We start from the raw sequence: 22,903 nt of genomic DNA, 5'->3' as shown, positions 1-22,903 counted from the left end.
ATTGCTTTCTCTTTAAGAATATAATGCTAAAAAGATATTTTTCTAAACTGCTATTGTTCTTTCACGAGTTCTTGTCTGGAGGTTACAGCAGTTAGAGCGACTATTAAATCTAATCTTTTGAATCTTGAGTCCTACATTTAAGTATCAGCAGGTCAACTCTGAAGTTGAAGAGGGCTTGGGAATCAGTTAACCCTGTGGTCCATCCCATGTGTGCATGAGTAAAATCAATCACTGGTCTTGCACCTTTCCATTTTATGACCATTTTGATGGGCTGTTCCATGAGACATAGGAGCACAATTAAGCCATCGGGCCCATCGAGTCTGCTCCGCTGTTCAGTCGTGGCTGATCCTTTTTATTTTCTTCTCCTCGACCCCAGTTCCCGGTCTTCTCCCTGTAACCTTTGATGCCATGTCTAATCAAGAATCTATCAATCTCTGCCTGAAATACACCCAATGACCTGGCCTCCACAGCTGCCTATGGCAACAAATTACACAAATTCACCACCCTTAGGCTAAAGAAATTTCTCCACATCTCTGTTCGCTTTGATCCCCTCATTGATGTATGATTGGCATATGAACTTGCCACCAGACAGCTGGTCAAATCAGACACTGGACAGAACACTCCTCGAGGGTAGGGTTTGGGAATATCTGGGTGATATAGTAATGGATAAAGAGGTCTGCAGCTCAGCAGATAAGAAGAACCTCACTGCTCTATACCCAACTATGGATAACAAAGCAAATTAAGAGGAATGGGATTATTCTTGGAGCCAAATTACATTTCTTAAAAAAGTAATCCCAAATCCAGATTATTTTTGTTGAGATATTGCTTTTTGCAGAAACAAATTTGGAGTGGTCTTTGATCATTCAGTAGATCTGCAGACAGGTGAGAGACGACAGGTAACAAGCTGGTCAGCAACTTGTCAGAGCTGCAGTGAAAGCAGTTATATTTAGATAAACATCAAGGGTAGAGGTTGCCCTGATTCAGCTCAACTGAAGCACTGATGCTGGATGAGTATCACTATTTTCATGATGGTAATCTTTAGAAAACCTTGAGGCTCAAGTGTAACCAAACCCATCTGAGGATACAAGAAAGCTGACTGTTTTCACAAAGCATACCCTGTTGTGACTGAAAATGGTCTCTCAGTTTCAAGTCAAGGTCAGTCAGTGGTCCTTTTCAAATGCAAAGTTTTCTTTTAACCTGTTCGATAGTAGTGTGGAGGCTGTATTTTAATATGATCATGTTCTCCAGTTGCTTTTGTCAGAAATGGAGGCTATTTTGGTTTATTGTGTTTTTTTTTGTGTCCAGAAATTCCACAAGGTGTTCCCTACTGTTTCTATCCAAGTGACAGCTGCTCAGTCTGACACCTTGCTCCTGATGAAGGATGCTTGAGCAATGGATATTCCCTGTACAAGTCCACACTCTGCTTCAAGTATTGGCTTTTGGAAAGCATTAAGTTCTGACTAGCACTTTGAGTTGCTGCCATAACCAGTTACTTAGAAGTGGCAATGTGTGGGGGCTCCTGGAAATGTGCCCACCTTAACAGCTTGTGCTAGTGAACCCTGGGATTATATTAATAACATTTCACAACTGGCTTCATGCCTGCCAAAATTCTAAAGTCAATGGCACAGCTGACAGCAGAAAAATGTATCAATAGGAATTCCAAGAAAATGATAATATGTATATTGTGGGCACACTATCATTACAAGGACTGCTGCAGTTCAAGGGTCAGTTCACTGTCATCTCAGGGCAATTGGAGATGGGCAATAAATGTGGTCACTTAAAAGTAAATAAAATAAAAGTATAAAAGTATCACAATAAAAGTATCACTTGTCCTGAGAAATTCCAGTCACACAATGGATAGCTTAATGTGATAAGGCTCGTGAGATAGTCACCCAATTCTTGCTGAATAGATGCGTTAAATCTGTTCCCATGTGAATTAAAATTTCAGCTGTTTAAAAATATAAATTTTGTGAGTCATCTCTTTTCAGGCTGGAGTGTCTCAGTGATTATTTGGGTGACCTTCAATTAGGTACAAAATAAAACTATACAATCTCTGCAGCCAGTAGATTTGATCTTTAGTTTGTTTTCAGGACTCCTACGTTTGCTGGTGGCCTCTTTGCGATCTCCAAAGCTTACTTTGAACTCATTGGAACATACGACAACCAGATGGAGATATGGGGAGGAGAGAATGTGGAAATGTCATTCAGGGTAAATGCAAATGCTTACATTTATAATGGTCACGCCTTGGTTGTGTGTGTTGGATTTTAAATGAGACCTTATGGCCCAAGATGCATAGTTGTAGAAAGTGCCCAGGTGTGTGCTTGATTAGCTGATCATCACTAGGGAACCAGCTGAACGTGTCAATTGGTCTCAGTTCTTCCATTGCCCATGCTTGTGCATGAAAAATTAATAAGGTACCCCATGACAAGTTTGTGTCTCAGAGCAGAACCGTATGACAAGGAACAGGCCCTCTGACCCACTGTGTCTGTGCCAAGCATGATGCCAGATTCAACAGAATTTCTTCTTCAAGCACTTGATCCATATCCCTCCATTCCATGCATATTTGTGTCTAACAGACTCTTAAGCACCACTATCATATCTGCATACCACCAACCCCTCCCTTCTCTGTTTCTTTAAAGAAAAGCTCACCCCCCCCAACCCCTTTGAGCTTTTCCCCGCTCACCTTAAAGCTATCCCCTCTAGTACTTGACATTATGACATTGGGAAAAAAAATTCTAGCTCTCTACTCTGTGATGTCTCATCATTTTATAAATGTCTATCTCATCTCCTCTCAGCTTCTAATGCCCCGGATAGAATAACCCACATTTGTCCAATCTCTCCTTATAACTCCTACTTTCTAATTCGGGTAGCATCGAGGTAAACCTGTTCTGCACCCACTCCGAAGTCTCCACACCCTTCCTGTAACGGTGACCAGAACTGCAAATGATCAACTAGAAATGCACACATAGAAGAACTGTGGGTTTTTGGCTTGTCCAATTTAACATTCTGCATCTTTTTGTATTAAACATTTCCATTGTGCTGATGTACTATGATTACAGGTTAATTTTGACCATTGCTGTTTAAACAGTTGATGGAAATAGATATGTTTTGGAAGCCCCATCTCTATTTCATTTATGGCTCCTAGAAGCTCTTTTTTTTATCAAACTGGTCTGAATTTGAGCCTCAATTTATAAAGCTAAAAAAGTTGCTCACTTTGTGCTGTCATGCCCACAACCACAATTCTTCTCCAAAAATACAATTTTTAAAAAAGGTATATCTTCTGTAATCAATGGTTCCTTTATCTTTATGAATTAATCCCCATAAATAATGTCATGAGCTGCTCTATTAAGGAGTTGGGGCTGTCCCAGAAACTGCATAAGGCTACTTGGCCAGAATAGTTAGTATGCCACAATTGCTTTGTATTTGTCTGAATTTTCTAATTAAATTGCCTATACTATTAAAGCTACATGGATGCCCTGTACACTGTTGTAGATCCTAATTGGCAACTATTTTCTCTATAACTTAGGTTACAAATGACGATGCTTTTCTGAAGTCAGTATATTAGAATGAAAATTCCTGCCATTCTTGGCACTGACTCAGAACACTGGCATTGATTTTTACTGGTTGCATATTGACTCACCATGAATGTATATACATGAGTCCTTGTGGGGAAGTCACTGTGCTTTCAACAGCTATAGTGAATGTAGATAAATTCAGAGATTAAAAATTGACTGATGTTGGTACTACTGAGAGAGACCGTTCTCACAACTTGGAGTCAGAAGGTTGTAGATGTAAGCTTTTCATCCAGGCAGTTGCACAGCCAGAGGTGCCATTTTTCATTTGATACATTATATCTCCCAAGGAAATCTAAAATAATCATGGGGCACTTTTCAAAGGTCCCAAACAATTAATATCCCTCAACCAATATTTAAAACAGATGATCTGATCACTTGTCTAATTTTAGGAGAATGCTCTGCGCAAATTGACTGTTCTGTGCCTGCTTCCATTATTGCGTTGCCTATATTTCAAAAGTGCATCGTTAGTTGTGATGTATTTTGGAATAAATGCAAGTTGTTTGCATTCGAAAGGCCTGTTGTAGAAAATATAACTGCTATTACAGTGGATTCCAGTTAATTGGGACACAGCAGGACCTGTACATTTTGGCCCAATTAAGCAGCTGGCCTAATTAGCTGAAATTGCACGGAAATATTTAAAAAGGTATTTTTAAAAAAAATGACAAACTACCATTTAACTGAGTAACAAATTATTTATTTAAATAAGTACAAAACAAGTTGGAACAGTACCAATGCTACTACAGGACTATAAAATTGTATTAGTTCCTAATACTTATCAACTGAAAAAATACATCCAGTGTATGCTGCCGTTTTCTTTTGATTGACTATAAATGAACAAAATCAATGCAGACACCCAGTGCAGATTATGAACTGCCTTAATACAATGCTTTTGATGATTGCACCCTCCAAATCTTCATTTTCATTGTAACATTCAAGATGATTTGTCGATACCTTCAAATTCTTCATAGTTCCTAACTTGTTGAAGTAGTGAAATCATTTCAGTTTCAATACTGGGCGTGTCTAGCATCTGCAAGCCTCAATGCTTGAAACCGCAGTGAACAAAACGGTTCTGAATTGCCTTTCTGCTTATTTCTCACCAACTATCAGTGACAAAAAACACTTTTTTGAACACAAATATATGCAACTGATGCTTTTTAAAAACTTTGCTCTAAGCACAATGCAATATCTAACAGCCACACAGATGTATGGGACTTTTGCTAGTTAGAAACGTTTAGCAACAGACTCCTGATGAAAATAAGCAGCATGGTGTCCCAAATAAATGAATTACAGAGCCATGAAAGAGGAGCTAGCCAAAGCTGATTGGAAGGGGACACTAGCAGGGATGGTGGCAGAACAGCTGGAGTTTCTAGGAGTAATTCAGAAGGCGCAGGAAAGATGCTTCCCAAAGAAGAAGAAATATTCCAAAAACAGATGAGGCAACCATGGCTGACGAGAAGTCAAAGACAACATAAAAAGCAAAAGAGGGTGCATATAATATCGCAAACATTAGTGAGAAGGCAGAGGATTGGGAAGCTTTTAAAGACTAACAAGGCAACTGAAAAAAACCATAAAGAGATAAAAGATTAAATATGAAGGTAAACTGTCCAATAATATAAAAGAGGATACAAAAAGCTTTTTTCAGATTCACAAAGAGTAAAAGAGATGAGTGGTTATCGGCCTGCTAGAAAATGAAGCTGGAGAGGTAGTAATGGGGGATGAAGAAATGGCAGATGAACTTAGTAAGTATTTGTGTCAGTATTCACTGTAGAAGACACTTGCAGAATGCCAGAAATGCGAGAGTGTCAGGGGGCAGAAGTTTGTGTCATTCCTATTACCAAGGAGAAGGTGCTTGGGAAGCTGAAAAGTCTGAAGGTAGACAAGTCAGATGGACTGCACCTCAGGGTTCTGAAAGAGGTAGCTGAAGAAATTGTGGAGGCAATTATCTTGCAAGAATTTCTAGATTCTGGAATGGTTCCAGAGGACCACTCAGGGAGGCAGAAGAAAGGAAATTACAGGCCAATTAATCTGACTTCAGTGGTTGAAAAAATTGTTGGAGTCTATTATTAAGGATGAGGTTCGGGGTACTTGGAGACATATGACAAAATAGGCCAAAGTCAGCATGGTTTCCTAAAGGGGAAATCTTGCCTGACAAATCTGTTGGAATTCTTTAAGAAAATAACAGCTAAGATAGATCAGAGTCAGTGGATGTTGTTTTTTTGGATTTTTCAGAAGGCCTTTGACAGGGTGCCACACATGAGACTGTTTAACAAGACGAGCCCTTGGCATTCGAGGAAAGATACTAGCGTGGATAGAAGATTGGCTGATTGGTAGGAGGGGGTGTTTTCTGGTTGACTGGCGGTGACTAGTGGTGAGCTGCAGGGTTTGGTGTTTGGACTGCTTCTTTTCACATTGGATGTAAGAATTGATGGCCTTGTGGCCAAGTTTACAGATGATACAAAGATAGGTGGATGGGCAAGTAGTGTTAAGGAAGCAGGGTGTCTGCATTAGGACACTTGGGAGAATAAGCAAAGGAGTGGCAGATGGAATATAGTGTAGGGAAGTGCATGGTCATGCACCTTGGTGGAAGGAATAAAAGTGTGGAGAAAATTCAAAAATCAGGGGTGCAGAGGGACTTTGGAGTCCTCATGCAGGATTCCCTGTAAAGGTTAACTTGCAGGTTGAATTAGTGGAAAGGAAGGCAAACGCAATGTCATTTCGATAGGACTAGAATACAAAAACAAGGATGTAATGCCTGAGGCTTTATAAGGCATTGGTCAAACCGCACTTGGAATATTGTGAGCAGTTTTCAGCCCCTTATCCAAGAAAGAATGTGCTAGCATTGGACAGGGTCCAGAGGAGGTTCATGAGAATTATCCCAAAAATGAAAGGGTTAACTGAGTGGCACTTGATGGCTCTCGACCTGTACTCACTGGTGTTTAGAAGAATGAGTGGGGATTTCATTGAAACCTATCGAATATTGGAAGGCCTACATAGGGTGGATATGGAGAGGATGTTTCCTGTAGTGGGGGAGTCTAGGACCCGAAAGTGCAGCCTCAGAATAGATCAGAGGTTCCCAACCTGGGGTCCATGGACCCCTTGCTTTATGGTATTGGTCCATGGCTTAAAAAAGGTCTAGAACCCCTGGTCTAAGGGAATCCAGGCTATTTTCTCAATTAGTTTTTGTTCTTTAAGGGTTGTCCAAATAAGTGGCTGCCCCAATTAACCAATGGCCCCATTAACCAGAATCTATTGTATTTTTTTCCTCTTCTTTTGAAGTCACTTGGATGTTAATCACGCAGATCTGTTCAGGCTGTTTTGTAAATAGAATATTGTATGATCTAATTAGTGTTTGGTTATGTAGACCCGCCCCAAACTCTTCATTCCTCGCTTGTGTTCTTCCAATTCTCCTCTGTCTTTACTCCAGAAACTTGTAAACCCACCAGAAACCATCTCTTTGTCTTCCCCTCTGTTTTGTCTGTTTCTGTCCAATTACTGTTCTGTGAAGTGCCTTTGGATGTATCTTCTATGCTGAAGGTATTACATTAATACAAAATAAATCTTTATTCCTTCGGTCTGACATTTTTCAGGTGTTCTACATTTTCATGACATGGCTTCAGCTGTTGCTTATTCAGTTGATCGGATTCTGACTTTAAAAATTCCACTTTTAATCCTTCCATCATCTGCATCTTTAAGGCTTGCATGCAAAGCGTCATTAAATTGAGTAAGACCAGACTTGAACTCTATTTCTGGATAATGTTTTTTGTTAATATGTCGTGAGTTCAATGTGTGCTATCTCTAACATAGTTTCTTGGAGAACTATAAAGGGGAAAGCTACTCTATTGGGGGAGATCTATGAAGGGGAAATGCAAAGTATGTCGATTATCTTGTTATGTCCATACATGCAATGTCCATACTAATTGGTGCTGCAGGGTGAGAATTTTGTGAAGATGTGGCAAGATCAACCAGAAGGTGGCGCAGTAGTACAGTGAAGGTAACTTAATCGCTGTGTTTCACCTTTTTAAAGTTGATGGGCTGGATAGGCGAATATTCTGTTAAATTGGAACAGGTTAAATTTTTCAGAACACTCCAGGTACAGATGAAAAACAAAACACTAAGTGTTAGCATGTCAGAGCATCAGTGTGCGGAAAATATTTTTCAGTAATAATACAAAGCTGAGCATGTCAGTTGGCAGTCCAGTACGCTAATAGGGGTATGCTGCCCAGTCAGAGCTGGTGCTTTTCCAAAAGGACATTAAACCAAGGGCCTGTATACATCTAATAGCTGTAAAAGATCCCACAGCACTTAACAGAAAAGGAGCAGGTGAGGGCACCTTTCTCCAGACTAATATTTATCCCTCAAACAAGCATCACAAGAAATGTGATCAGGTTGTTATGATTATTCATTAATCACAATGAATATGACAAGATCCCACAATGTGATTGTGGAGTCATGTCACGTGCAAATTACTACATTGGCTATGCTTGAAAGTACCTCATTCCTGGAAAGCACTTTGGGGTATTTGGAGACTGCAAAATGCACTCCAAGATTGCAAGGTCTATATGTCACCTTCAGAAGCCAGTGAGTGTTTGGTGGGTGGGGCTGGAAAGAAAGAAGATTTTGTCTGGATGGTAAATTAAATGGCTGCCTCTATCTTTATTGACGTTGTAAATGAAAAACATTTGAAGAATTAGTCTTCCAGCTCTGTAGTACAGATCATTCCTAATGGATTGGGGTGAAATTGGGACAGTTTAAAGCTTTAAAACAAGGTAGACTGAAGTAGTTTTTTTCAGGGAGTGTTAAAGATGGAGATTTCTTGCCTATAGCTCAATTTGGGGGACAGGCTAACAGTAGGTGGTGAGGTCAGGGTGGGAGTGGAGCAGAGAAAGGCTAATGCAATTGAAAATGAATAAAGTACTCAATGCTAGCAGATCTGGATAAATGTTACCGGCATGAATAAATTGAAACGTGGAATTGCAGCACATTGGTGTAACAAATTTACCTATTTTGATAAGTCAGTTCCACTCCTCAAAACTGCCTGAATCATTAACTCTTCAAAGTCCATTTTCTTTGTTGGAATTGTCTTCTGTCACTATTCAAACAAGGAGATATATTTAAGCAGGATGTTAGACAGTCATAACTTCATGATAATGAACACCCTTTTTATTCTTAAGAGAGACAAGTCTCCAGGATTTTCTTTTTATGACAAAAAAATTAGGTGCTCTCTTTGTTTTTCTGCAGAATATCAGGGCTTAATAAATTTACTGGAAATTGATAAGGAATAATAAATGAAATTCCACATTGAAATCAATGCCTTATTGACTTTTAATGCTCATGCTGATGATTATGTTGTTTAATTTTTTTTAGGTCTGGCAATGTGGTGGGCAGTTGGAGATCATTCCCTGCTCAGTGGTGGGTCATGTGTTCCGTACCAAGAGTCCACACAGCTTCCCCAAAGGTGTGCAGGTAATAGCACGCAACCAAGTGCGCCTGGCTGAGGTGTGGATGGATCACTACAAGGAGCTGTTTTACAGGAGGAACCAGCAGGCAGAGAAGATGGCAAGGGAGGTGGGTGACACAATTGCAGCTAGTTCCCTTCTACTTGGTTAATGGGGTTTTTAGCTCAGAACAGACCCTGCTCTTTGCCTTCCAGATTCTATTCCTTTCCTGTAATCTAACGATCGTAGGAGGTAAAAAGCTGTTCAGTTGGAGTTGGTGTTTTTTCCAACAAACATCTAAGTTTAGCCAATTGTTCATTCAATGAAACTACCAGTACTTCTCTCTGGGACGTGTGAACAAGGTCACCAAAGAGAAGTACTGGTAGAATTGAAGCAGTCTTTTCATTCGACAAAATGAGACTCAGCAGGCATTTCGGAGGAAAAAGGCCTGCTTGACTCAACGCTACATTATATTTTATGTGCTGAAGTTCAAAGGACAATTCCGTGTTTACAATGTATCCACATACTTCCTTTGAACTACACACAAACTTCATACCTCTTGTTTCACACCCACACCACAGACACCTAAATGTATTTTAATCAGCATTGTCTGGTCTTCCCATTAACTGTGATTCATGATTTTAGGAAACCGTTGTTCAGAGCTGCATTTTAAATTTAATCTACAGTCTATATTCAGATTTGTAGATTGGTGGCTCATGTTATTGACTGAAGTTATTTGCTCTATGTCTTAACCCCAAAAATGCCCTAACATTGTCATTGAATGTTAAGCTACTGCTGTTAATTGAAAGTGTCAGCAAATAAATTTCCATTGTATTATCATGTTTCCATCTTCTCCCAAATGTCCAGACTACATCACCTCCACTATCAGTACCCCAACTGAGGAGGATGCTAAGAGGATGCAGGGTGACTTGGATAGGTTAGATGAGTGGGCAAATTCATGGCAGATGCAATTTAATGTGGATAAATGTGAGGTAATCCACTTTGGTGGCAAGAACAGGAAAACAGATTATTATCTGAATGGTGGCCGATTTGGAAAAGGAGAGGTGCAACGAGACCTGGGTGTCATTGTACACCAGTCATTGAAAGTTGGCATGCAGGTACAGCAGGTGGTGAAAAAGGCAAATGATATGCTGGCATTCATTGCAAGAGGGTTTGAGTACAGGAGCAGGGAGGTACTACTGCAGTTATACGAGGCCTTGGTGAGACCACACCTGGAGTATTGTGTGCAGTTTTGGTCCCCTAATCTGAGGAAAGACATTCTCACCATAGAGGGAGTACAAAGAAGGTTCATCAGATTGATTCCTGGGATGGCAGAACTTTCATATGATGAAAGATTGGATCGACTAGGCTTATACTCTCTGGAATTTAGAAGGTTGAGGGGGGATCTGATTGAAACGTATAAGATCCTAAAGGGATTGGACAGGCTAGATGCAGGAAGATTGTTCCCAATGTTGGGGAAGTCCAGAACGAGCGGTCACAGTTTGAGGATAAAGGGGAAGCCTTTTAGGACCGAGCTGAGGAAAAACTTCTTCACACAGAGAGTGGTGAATCTGTGGAATTCTCTGCCACAGGAAACAGTTGAGGCCAGTTCATTGGCTATATTTAAGAGGGAGTTAGATATGGCCCTTGTGGCTAAAGGGATCGGGGGTATGGAGAGAAGGCAGGTACAGGGTTCTGAGTTGGATGATCAGCCATGATCGTACTGAATGGCGGTGCAGGCTCGAAGGGCCGAATGGCCTACTCCTGCACCTATTTTCTGTGTTTCTATGTAACTCTTAAATGTTCACTATACCAAATCTGCATTTCACTTCCACAGTGTTGGCTATCTGGTTTTATGGTCTCTTCATCTATCCAGTACACACTGATCCAGGGGTTCCCAACGTGGGATCCACGGACTCCTCAGTTAACGGTAGAGGTCCATGGCATGAAAAGGGTTGGGAGCCCTTGCTATTCAGCATGTTCAGAATACTTGGTTAACCACTACGTGAGAATAGACATGAACCAAATTATAATATTACAGTCAGTGTACAGTATATCAAGTGGGTGAAAGAAAAATAACTGAACAATGTTCATTTCTAATTAGAGTCGATCCCCATTTCAATAAGGTGCATTATTTTCTTTTTCCATTCTGCCTCCCCCTCCCCCCCACCCAAAGTAATTCATTCCCTCCCACTCCTACGATGAAACATGCCACTCGTTCAGTTAGAATCCAGACTAGGATTTCAGAATAATCTTCTAAATTTTGGATACAGGGTGGGGTGGAGGGAGGTGAACAGTGGTTCATAGTAGAATGTCCTGCTTAACAACTGTTTACCTCTCTAGGAAACCTATGTTGGATTTCTAATATTTTAAGATGAGATATTCTGCACACTTATAATCTTGGCTGAATGGATTACTATTTATAATATATGATGGATTTGGCACTAATCTATTTCTCTTTTTATTTTCTGTTTAAAGAAAACTTTTGGTGATCTTTCAGAAAGGTTTCAGTTGAAGGAGCGTTTGAAGTGCAAGAACTTCACCTGGTATCTGCAAAATATCTATCCCGAAATCTTTATACCAGATTTCTCTCCGATACGTTACGGGGCGGTGAGTTAAGTGATGCATTAAATTAACAGGCTTTAGTCTTTTGAAAACACATCTGCATTGTAGTTATGAATTACTTTTTGTAAGAAAAATGATTTTAAAGCACAATTTCTTTGAAGATTTAACAGGTATTGGAATTATGCCACAGTTTGGAAATTGGTTAGTTATCTTAATGTCTTGGATTAAATTCCCCTCTGATTTGGTCAAGGTGTTAATCTATTTTCAGAAATAAGTATGTTAAAACTTGTACGTAGTGTTTGTGGTCAATATAACTTATGGTGTTTATCTTTGATATTGCAAAGACAGTTAACTTGTCTGTTCTATGCACTTCTTAAGATTACTACTTTTAGGCCCTAACTATAACCTTTTTTTCTCATTTGCATTTTAAAATCCATGAACTAAGCTTGCAGAGATTGGACAGGAGACTCAATAATAATATTGACATTAACAGTGCTTCAATAATAATACTTTTTAACTGGAACAGCAAATTGTTTTAATTATGTTAAAAATCTGTATTCTGTAATTGACTTTTTTAAAATGTATATTGATGGAGTAAATTCGACTCAATGTTGTTTAGATCCTATCTTCTAGAATTCTTTCCCTTAAGATTTCTCTCCCAGCCTTTAAATTTCTGTTTGGTATCCTTGAGCTTTTACACCTTATACACAATCCCTGCTTCCCATTACGACCCCACTGTCTGATAAAACAGAATACACCTCTCTATGTAATACTGTAAACCCTATAGAAATCCAAGTTCAATTTGTGCATTTGCGATTGTTTCAAAACCAACTTGAAGCTGAAGAGCTGCCAGTTGCTAAGCCCAAACTCATGTTTTATGCAATCTATTCTTTATTAAATGTGGAGCACTTTTGTGCTGTAGGGCTAAGACCTCCCAAAGTAATGATGTAGGGGTCATGCAGCTACCAGACAGTGGTTTGGTCCATTCCTTCGATGTGGATTGGAATTGTATGAGGCATTGGTGATTTTATTTCATCCTCAGTGAGGTTACTGCTTTGCAATCTCTACTTTCTATTCAGCACTTTTACAACTTGCTTTCATCACATCAATTATTAAAATGGCCAATTGATGGAGTGTATATTATTTTACAGATTAAAAACAAGGGAACTGGAAGCTGCTTGGATGCAGGGGAAAACAATCATGGTGGGAAACCTCTGATAATGTACCCATGCCATGGAATGGGAGGAAATCAGGTACCAGATAATGATCATTTGAAAAAGCAAGCTACTTACATAAGAACATAAGAAATAGGAGCAGGAGTTGGCCATCTGGCCCATCGAGCCTGCCCCGCCACTCAATAAGATCATTGCTAATCTGGCCATGGACTCATCTCCACCTGCCTGCCTTTTCCCCATAGCCCTTAATTCCTCTACTTTGCAAAAATCTATCCAACCTTGTCTTAAATATATGTACTGAGGTGGCCTCCACTGCTTCATTGGGCAGAGAATTCCACAGATTCACCACTCTCTGGGAGAAGCAGTTCCTCCTTATCTCCATCCTATGTCCCCTAGTTCTAGTCTCACTTACCAGTGGAAACAACTTTCCTGCCTTTATCTTATCTAGCTCTTTCATAATTTTGTATGTTTCTATAAGATCTCCTCTCATTCTTCTGAATTCCAGTGAGTACAGTCCCAGGCAAATCAATCTCTCCTCATAGTCTAGCCCCCTCATCTCTGGAATCAACCTGGTGAACCTCCTCTGCACCACCTTCAAAGTCAGTATATCCTCCTTCAAGTAAGGAGACTGGAACTGCACGCAGTACTCCAGATGCTGCCTCACCAGTACCCTGTACAGTTGCAGCATAGCTACCCTGCTCTTAAATTAAATCCCTCTAGTAATGAAGGTTGATATTCCATTTGCCTTCTTGATAGCCTGCTGCACCTGCAAACCAACCTTTTGTGATTCATGCACAAGCACTCCCAAGTCCCTCTGCACAGCAGCGTGCTGCAGTCTTTTACCACTTAAATGATAATCTCTTTCATTTTTCCTTCCAAAGTGGATGACCTCACATTTACCAACATTGTACTCCATCTGCCAGATCCCTGCCCACTCTTCTGCACAATTTGCTTTTGCTTTTCCACTCAATTTAGTATCAGCAAACTTAGATACACTCTGTCCCCTCTTCCAGATCGTTAATGTATATTGTGAACAGTTGTGGGCCCAGCACTGACCCCTGCGGTACACCGCTCACCACTGATTGCCAACCAGAGTAACACCCATGTATCCCAACTCTCTGCTTTCTATTAGCTAACCAATCCTCTATCCATGCTAATACACTCACCCCCAACTCTATGCATCCTTATCTTATGGATAAGTTTTTTATGCGGCACCTTATCGAAATCCAAGTAAACAACATTCATCTGTTCCCCTCTATCCACTGAGCTCATTATATCCTCAAAGAACTCTAGTAACTTTGTCAAACAGGACCTGTCTTTGCTAATCCATGCTACGTCTGCCTGATGGATCCATTTCTTTCCAGATGCCTTGCTAGTTCTTCTTTAATTCTAGCTTCAAGCATTTTCCCAACTACAGATGTTAAACTACCTGGCCTGTAATTACCTGCCTATTGCCTACATCCTTTTTTGAACTGTGGCATGACATTCACCGTCTTCCAATCCACTGAGACCTGTCCAGAGTCCAGAGAATTTTGGTGAATTATCACCAAAGCCTCTACTATAACTTCTGCCATTTCTTTCAGTACCCTGGGATGCACTCCATCAGGACCAGGAGACTTAGCTATCTTCAGGCCCACAAGTCTGCTCAGCACTACCTCTTTAGTGATAGCTATTGTATTGAGGTCCTCACCTCCATAACATCTCTCTTTGGCATATTCGATGTATCCTCCACCAGAAGACCGACACAATATCATCATTCAAAGCCTCTGCCATTTCCTCATTACCCATTATTAATTCCTTCTTCTCAAACTCCAAGGGACCCATGTTCACTTTAGCTGCCCTTTTCTGCTTTATATAATTATAAAAACTTTTACTATCTGTTTTTATATTTTGTGCTAGTTTATTCTCATAATCTAGCTTCCTTTTCTTTATTGCTTGCTAAGTGATACTTTGCTTTTTAAAATTTTCCCAATCTTCCAGTTTCCTATTACTCTTGGCAACTTTGTATGCATGAACTTTTAGTTTAATGCAGGGGTAGGCAACTTTAAGCACAAATGATTTTCTAGCATGCGTTATTCATTAACTTGAGGCAAAACATAACTAGATGTATTTAAATGGATAACTCCCATATTTCAAGATTTTTATGGCATTTATCTGGCCCACCATCTGCTCATTAATACGCGATCTGGCCCACCATCCGCTCATTAATACGCGATCTGGCCCACAGAGGCAAAAAGGTTGCCGACCCCGGGTTTAATGCTTTCTTTTATTTTCTTAGTTATCTAAGGCTGGCTCTCCCCACCCTTACTGTCGTTGCTTTTAACTGGAATATACTTTTGTTGAGCACTGTGAAAAATCTCTTTGAAAGTCTTCCACTGTTCCTCAACTGTCCCACCATATAGCCTGTGTTTTCAGTCTACACTAGCCAAATCCTCCCTCATCCCATTGTAGTCTCCATTGTTTAGGCATAATACAGTGGTTTTAGATTGAACTATTGCACCCTCCATTTGTATGAGAAACTCACTCATACTGTGATCACTCTTTCCAAGAGGATCCCTAACTACAAGATCACTAATTTTACCTGTCTCATTGCACAGGACCAGATCTAAGATGGCACGTTCCCCTGTAGGTTCAGTAACATATTGTTCAAGAAAGAAGGAATTAAGTTTTAATCATGCACGGTCTGTACTCCTTTTCAAGATGATGTATTAACTACTGGATTATCTATTGATGCCTGTCAGACAAATTAATTAACTTTACAGACCATACCAAATGTGAGAGGGTGGGTGAATTGGAAGATGCAGCCCAGGGGTCATGTAAAGTTAAGTTAGCTATGACTGAAGTTGGGAGATCTGGACTGTTGACAGATAAGATGACCGTGATTTGAGCAACAAAGCAAATGGATATTAAACCTACAAGCAAGGTAGTGTAATGCAAATTGTAGGAAGCTGTGGTCTGACCTTAGTTTTTTTTTTGTCCCATTGTGGTCTTGAGAACTTTTGGAGATGCTTTACCATCATGAGTGAGAAAGATAATGAGAGGAAACCAGTTGTCATGTTTATTGAGGGAGGAAGAAATGTGCTGAGTGCTTTCTATTATGATTCATCAGTATAAAACAGTGAGTAGACCAAAGATATCCAGCTTTGATTCTCAATCAATTGAGGAAAATTGGACAGAATTCCCACTTCCCACTTTTAGCCAATGAATGGATGATGGTTTTGGATGTGAGAAGGACTTGTATGCAATGCCTTCTCACCATAGATTAGCTTATAACTGTGGTTCTGCTTGGAGATCTGTATATGCTGTTTTGATAATGTACACTTTTTTGTCTCCATTGATAATTTCAGTATTTTGAATATACATCCCAGTCTGAAATACGTCACAATGTTGGCAAGCAGCTGTGTCTTCATGCCATGTACGGCCAACTTCTCTTACAGCAATGTAAATACACAGGGAAAGATACCAAAGTGCCGGGAGAAGAACACTGGGAATTTCTAAATGTAAGTACTGCAATTGAATGATAGCCTTGTCTGTGAAAGGGGAATGGGACTGGCTTCTTTCTCCCCTCTCATCCCAAGGATTAGTTCACTTTTAGGGTGTGCCTGTCTTCCATTATCCAATAATATGAATCAAGTCATTAATAGAAGTCAGAAATAGGAACCTGGATCATCTTTCCCTTCCTTTGCCCAAGTCAAACCTTGGGTGCTGTCAAAAGTCCTGGAAACCTCCATTCTGGGAATAGTTTATAGCAGTCATGTGCAGGAGGTGGATTTGATCTTCCAACGAGAAAAGAGAGTACTGCTGGAGTATCTATGTTCTGCAAGGTGGGTCTGAGCTTGAAGTTTCTGTGGTATTAATGGTGTCTTGCCCCAGTGCTTTTCCATAAGGTCTTCACAGCAACTGCTGGTGCGGGAGCTCATTGATTTAATTTGAGGTTGTGGGGTGGGGGTGTTATTCAGGATTTTGTATTACTGTAAGACATTTCATAGTTCAGTTTGTTTACAGGTTTGGGGTGGTGTGGAGTGCTCTTGATGAGGTGTGATACCACATGGCGTCAGTGGCTCTTTTTACAATTGATCTATTTTTGATACAACAAAGAGGGAGGGGGTGATGGTGATTATGGGAAATTAAGCCATATTACCTTTTTCTGGAAAATGTAAATGTGAAGCAATTGCACAAGATCAGACTCTGCTGTGGCTTACCTTGCCTCTGTAATGTCTTTGTCTTGCCTTATCACCCCAGCTTCTAACATCAGCTGCCACTAGTAATTTTCTCAGTCTTGCTGTGTCTAACTACACTGAGCATACAGTATAACCACTTGGCTCATACAGTGGTGAGCTGTCAGCGCAAGTAGAGCTCTCTTATGTATTCCCGGTTCTAGCAACTGAGGGAAATAAATATGGGGAAGGGATGTCTGACTTCCAAAAGAAGGAAACCATGGGTGTGAAAAGACAGTTGTTCAGCTTGCACCCCTCCTGAGAAGCAAGGCATCAAGTCACCCCGGGACACGAGCACTAAAAGGGATTTTTTTGATGAAAGGCATAATAAAATTGGTAAGATGGAAGATGGCACCAATGGAAATGTACCCTGGTGTGAGTTAGCAACATCTGAAGAGGGTGGGATTGGGGGAGTGAGAGTGGGTGAAGGGGAAGAGAAAGAGAAATATGTGTTGAAGTTGACTTTTCTTTCTTTTTTGCTTTTAAGAATGACCTGATAAGAAATTCTGCCACTAATCAATGCTTGACTGCATCTGGAAAGAACCCATCCATTGTTCCATGCAACCCTGCAGACCAGTTCCAGCAGTGGTTTTTCACCTAGTGATGTCAAGAAAGAAGCTGGTTCCTGAGGAACTATCAGAATCATTCTGAGTGGGGAAGATGTGCACAAGTGGTCCGATTTAAAGGCCAGCCTCACCATCAAATCTTTTTCCAACTTTGAATTTCAGTTCAGGTATAAACCAAATGAGACTTACTGATTCATTCCTGTTTTGTTTAAAAATGAAATCACTTCATTGAGTCAAAAGGATTTTTGCAACATTTTGAAAAGTTCCTCTCAGCTTTCTATGGCTATTTTCTTTTTTTAAAAAAGAACCTGTATCCTTCAAGATTATTTCTTCCCCAAACCAACCCCCAGCCCGTCTGCCCATTCCCTCTCACTTGATGAATATTTCGCTTATTCAGAATTCACAATGCATTTATTTGTTATAATTCCTCACCCTCCATGATATGGAACATTTCTAAGATTGTGTTAATTCAATTGGCATTTGATGTAAATTGGATTTGAGATATCTACTGTTTTTATTGGTCTTGATCCAAAGCAGTGCAGTGTTGAAGTCTGCTGTTTGATTGATGCACGGGAGACTATTCTGAAATGATGATTCAATCTGTTCCTGATTTAACTGGCTGAAGAGTCGTATTGAAGCTTGAAATTTCTCAAATCTTCGAGTAGGAAAAGTTATAATTTAAATCACAATATGGAGGCCACCTCTGCCCTCTCAGGTCTAGAAAATCACATTTTGTGCACAATTGGCTGCAAATTTTATCTGCGTAGCTGCAATTGTAGCCTGTGAAATGCTGTATGCAGTGAAGTGAAAGGTTCTGTATAAAATTCATTCTTGCTCATTCCATTTGCAACTCTGAAGAGGTATTGACATTATGTATCCCAGTTTGGACGGTATTATTATGTGAGAGGGCACTGCCCTTTATAATAATAGGAAGCTGCTATTTCCCTGTGAGGGTAAGAAAGAAATTTTTCCCAAAGGAAGCAATTTGGGAACTGAGTCAGGGAAGGGAATTGTTTCACTTCAGAAGATCTAGCATGGGCAAAGGGACACTGCTGCCATGGGGGTTTTGAAGAACACTGGGAACGTTGAACCACCTTTATCCAAGTGAAATTCCTCTTTTTTGAATACTTTCCACCTGTAAATTTGCTGATAATGTATCAAATGGGAAGGAAATATTAAATGGATAAGTTCAAATGGTAAATATCACCTTTGGTGTTCCAGCATTGTTCCTGGTATTAAATGCGGCTCTAGATTGCCTATGGTTTGAAGTGTGGGAACTGCACATGATCTTAAGATGAATAGAAAATTAATTCCCTGTCACTTGCACCAAATATGCTTTCCAATAGCAGCTCCACCTTTCTACTCTGCTTCATGAAATTTGGTTCCAGTGAAGCCAATACTGCGTGGTTAATAACACAATAAGACAAAGGTACAGAATTAGGCTCGTCAGCCCATTGAGATTGCTCCACCATTTGATCATGAGTGATTTATTTTCTCTCTCAACCCTGTTCTCCTACCTTCTCCCCGTAACCTATGACTAATGCTGCCATACAGGGACAATTTCTTGGCAATTTAAGTCATATCCTGAGGCAAATAGTTTATGCAAGTACTTAATTCTGGTCAGCAACAGGGGCATGTCTGTAACCAATGTAATAACCAATGCAAGACACATTTTTCTCATTTGAAATTTAGTTGCATGTCTTCTCCTTTTCTTCACAGTTCCCGAATAGTCCCAAATACTCAGTCTCCATTGAATTAACTAATTCCTATGTGGTAAGATAGGAGGAACACCACAGTTGAGTTAAACACTTCTAGCATTGGCACTAGTGAAAAGAACTTGCCAACAATCAGGGAATAATGACCACTCAGGCAAGGTGCCAAAAGGTGACTGGTACCAAAGAGCCAGCACCTTTCGAAGGGCGGGGGAAGAACACATGCAAATTAAAATCCAACAAATGAGCAGAATGGAACACAGAGCAACTTAGTTCATTCTTTTAGTTCTGATTTGTACTTGAGCTCAATTGACACTTGATAATGAATGTAAGCAAATGTGAGACAGCTTTAATAAATCATCATAGGTACATTAAGAGCAATGTCATATCAAAGGTACAGTTCTGTTTTGATGTCTATCACTCCTGTTCAGTTAGCCATTGACTTATAGAACTTCAGAACTGTTTAAAAAAAAATATTCTCTGTCTGGAAAGAGCATTGAAATTAATGTTACGGGTAAAGACAGGAGACTTTTCGGTACGCTGATTACGCTAAGCTGCATTTCCAGAGATATGTGAGGTTAGCAAAAAGTGAGACTGTACATTAGAATTGTATAGCTTATGATGAACTGTCTTAAAATAGACTGAACAGATATATATAAAACAGACACAGTTGAAATGGATTCTGGGTTCCTTTATGGAATATCTAGTCCCTAAACTTTAATAATTCAGCCTACTCTGAGTTGGTGAGTTGAATTAACAAACTGCATGAGGCTCTTTTGAGTATCTGAGGACTACCTAATTTAATTTTTTCATATCTTGGATTTGAAGCAACAGAACCCAAATTATATTTTTCTACGCATTTTTGAATTTGTTATACTCTGACTTGTAGAAATCTTTGCCTTATGATAGCACTTTTGCATATGCACAAAGGAAGCCCATTGTTAATCTAACACCAAAGAAGCTCTTTTTTCCTCATTTCACAATGATCAAAATGGTCCTCCTGGACTACAGTAAATGTAGTTACTCCCCCAAGCTAAAAATGGTTTGCTTTATAATACTGCAAATCATGGTTAATTTAATTATCTATCCAAAAGCCTGTGAATATTCCATTTAGACATTCAGTTGTTTCAAGTTGGGCAATCTACTTCATATTGTGTGGAAATTTTGTGGTGTTATCAGGCATCCAATGGGAGTAGTACTCGGGCTCTAGATTCTGGTTTACGTGCACAGGAGTATGCTACTCTTACACAACAACCACTATCCCGCCTGCATCTTAATGACTCTAGTTTTATTCTGATTTATTGAACTGGATATTGATTTCTTGAAAATTGAACATGTGCTTTGAATTCCATTTCCTAAATCTGATATTGTATCTACCTCCATCAAATTCTAATCTTATAGTTCTGAAAATAATCATTCAGTATATCACTACTCTAACAATAGGATAAGCATTTCATCTTCTGTGTGTAGGCTGTTCTTTTAAAATGCAGGAAAGAAGGTTAATAATTGTTTAAAAACCCAGTAAATCCCTCGAGTCCTGTTGCATTGAAGAATGCCTCTGAGTTTTAATGAAGCACGACAATGTCTTTGGTTTTGTGAATAAATGCACTTATTTTGATGCTGTGTCATAAAGAACACAAAGAGCAAGAGCTCAGTTCTTAACTTGTGCTTTGTTAGCTAGGGCAACAGCTGGACCGCCACAATTTAATGTTTACTTTCAAGTAAATGGAAAATTAGTTAAAATTATTGTTGATCACTGATGTCCTGGCCAATATTTATTCTCCAATAACATCTAAAACAGACTCTCTGGAATTTTTATGGGACTTGCTGTGTGCAAATTAATTGCCACCTTTCTTATAACAATGGCTACAATAAAATGTAATTAGTTGGCTGTAAAGTGCTTCTGACATTCAGGGGTCATGAAGGGCACTAAAAAGTATTCATTATCTTTGTCCGTTAAGGCCTACTCCAGTAAGTGAAAACGTGTTCTTGGGAAAATGGAGCTGCTAACCAAGATTTATTGTGTAAGGTCACAAAAGCGTGACTGAGGGAGATGGCCTTTGGTGCCCATCAGTCCAGCATCAGTCACTGCTGGATGAGGGGAAGGAAACTGAAGGAGGATAAAAAAGCCTGTCAGAATTGAAATTTCTGTAAAAGGCAATTTCTTTTATTTGAATTGTTCTAGTAAATGTTTCCCACTTGAGCACTGCTGAGTATGTTGCCATATTTGATTTTAAAATAACTTACGACAATAATAAAATCATGTCTGACTTGTGAAAGTGTTGTTCATTATTTCGTCCATGGCACTAGAGCAGGGTAAGGTACGAGGGTCTCGACTGCTGACTGCAGAATGTGGAGCACAGTCACATTAGAACTTGAGGTCTGAATGCTCTCGTTCTTTTCAATACTAATCATGGTTTCCCCCCCAACCCTTAATAAGGATTAAAACACTAGAAATTTTGAGGAACAGACACTCTTGATCCTTCAACATGTGATTATGATCATGATGTGATTGGATTTACCAAGTCCTAAAGATAGTTTAGTAATTACATGCATAACTTGATGCACTTCCACGCTACCCTAAGCAATCCAGGTTTGATAATTACCTTTGCTAACCTTGAGCACTCTGCTGAGATGCTACAAGCGGCCTCTGTATTGGGACTATGAGGACGTGGAGAGGAATGTTGGCTGAATGTTGCATAGCCTTTACATCAGGTTATGGTAGCAGGCTGGGGTTGGCATGGAATCAGTCAATTCCCATTTTTCAGAAAATACTACCACCATGAATGACTATCAAGTCCAACAGTAGAATGGGTTCTGATGCAATCACCTTTAAGTGGGTATATTCCCTGCTTGGCCTAGCCATGAATTGGCCTTTGATGAGCTCCTACAGGATAGCAACATCCTAGAGAATATCCCAAATAAACTCCAATCCAAGTATTTGCATTCTGTTATGACTGCTCCTTTAAATATCTTCAGATCTTTAATGTATTCATTTTGTGTTGCTTCAATCTTATCATGTTGGCTGCACTCCATCAAAAGTCTTCATTTTAACCTCTAGAAGGGAAAATTCACTGGAAGTTTCAATGGCCTAAGAGTTTTTTGATCTAATACAGCTGTCACTTTTCCCCGTAAAATGCATGCACTATTGATTTTTGAATGTACTTACAAGAACCAGGGAATAGTCTCCAATCTACTCAAAGCTCAAAATCCATTCTAGACCTCAAATTGACTACTTGTATTTATAAGGTATGTTAATCACTGGTAACTTGTGCATGCTGGTTTAGTCTTTACTTTTTTTGCTCATTTAAATTATTCACTTCACAATTTAGTAGCCGAGACAATGCTCTCATTTGAATTTGTGTCAACTCAAAGCAGGATACACAATATACAATTGTAAAGAGCGCACCTTTCACATTCTACAAGCAAAACCAGCAACAACCTCAACATAATAAAATCCTACAAACATCAATCAGATACAAGACTGCATTTTTTGTTTTATCACTGGTAGATATGGTTGTAATTTACAAGGATGTTGCCAGGTCTGGAGGACCTGACTTATAAGGAAAGATTGAATAGGTTAGGACTTTATTCCTTGGAATGTAGAAGATTGGGAGGAGATTTGATGGAGGTATGCAAAGTTACGAGAGGTATAGAT

General features: G+C 39.6%; 1 protein-coding gene across 3 annotated transcripts in view; it reads left to right on the top strand.

Moving 5' to 3' along the window:
• The window catches only part of LOC134340142 (polypeptide N-acetylgalactosaminyltransferase 6-like), an 82,802-nt gene extending 61,292 nt beyond the window's left edge, over window positions 1–21,510 (top strand). For all 3 annotated transcript variants that reach the window (XM_063037036.1, XM_063037034.1, XM_063037035.1), the window contains 6 exons: window positions 2,091–2,208; window positions 8,940–9,140; window positions 11,489–11,620; window positions 12,727–12,828; window positions 16,098–16,250; window positions 17,455–21,510. In XM_063037036.1, coding sequence (XP_062893106.1) covers window positions 2,091–2,208; window positions 8,940–9,140; window positions 11,489–11,620; window positions 12,727–12,828; window positions 16,098–16,250; window positions 17,455–17,568 — 820 coding nt within the window. In that variant the 3' untranslated portion in view covers window positions 17,569–21,510. The remainder of the gene's footprint in view (window positions 1–2,090; window positions 2,209–8,939; window positions 9,141–11,488; window positions 11,621–12,726; window positions 12,829–16,097; window positions 16,251–17,454) is intronic.
• The last annotated feature ends 1,393 nt before the right edge of the window (window positions 21,511–22,903 follow it).

The sequence above is a fragment of the Mobula hypostoma genome, chromosome X1, assembly GCF_963921235.1.
Source record: "Mobula hypostoma chromosome X1, sMobHyp1.1, whole genome shotgun sequence".
NCBI lineage: Eukaryota > Metazoa > Chordata > Chondrichthyes > Myliobatiformes > Myliobatidae > Mobula > Mobula hypostoma.
This window is presented reverse-complemented; position numbering and strand designations above follow the sequence as displayed.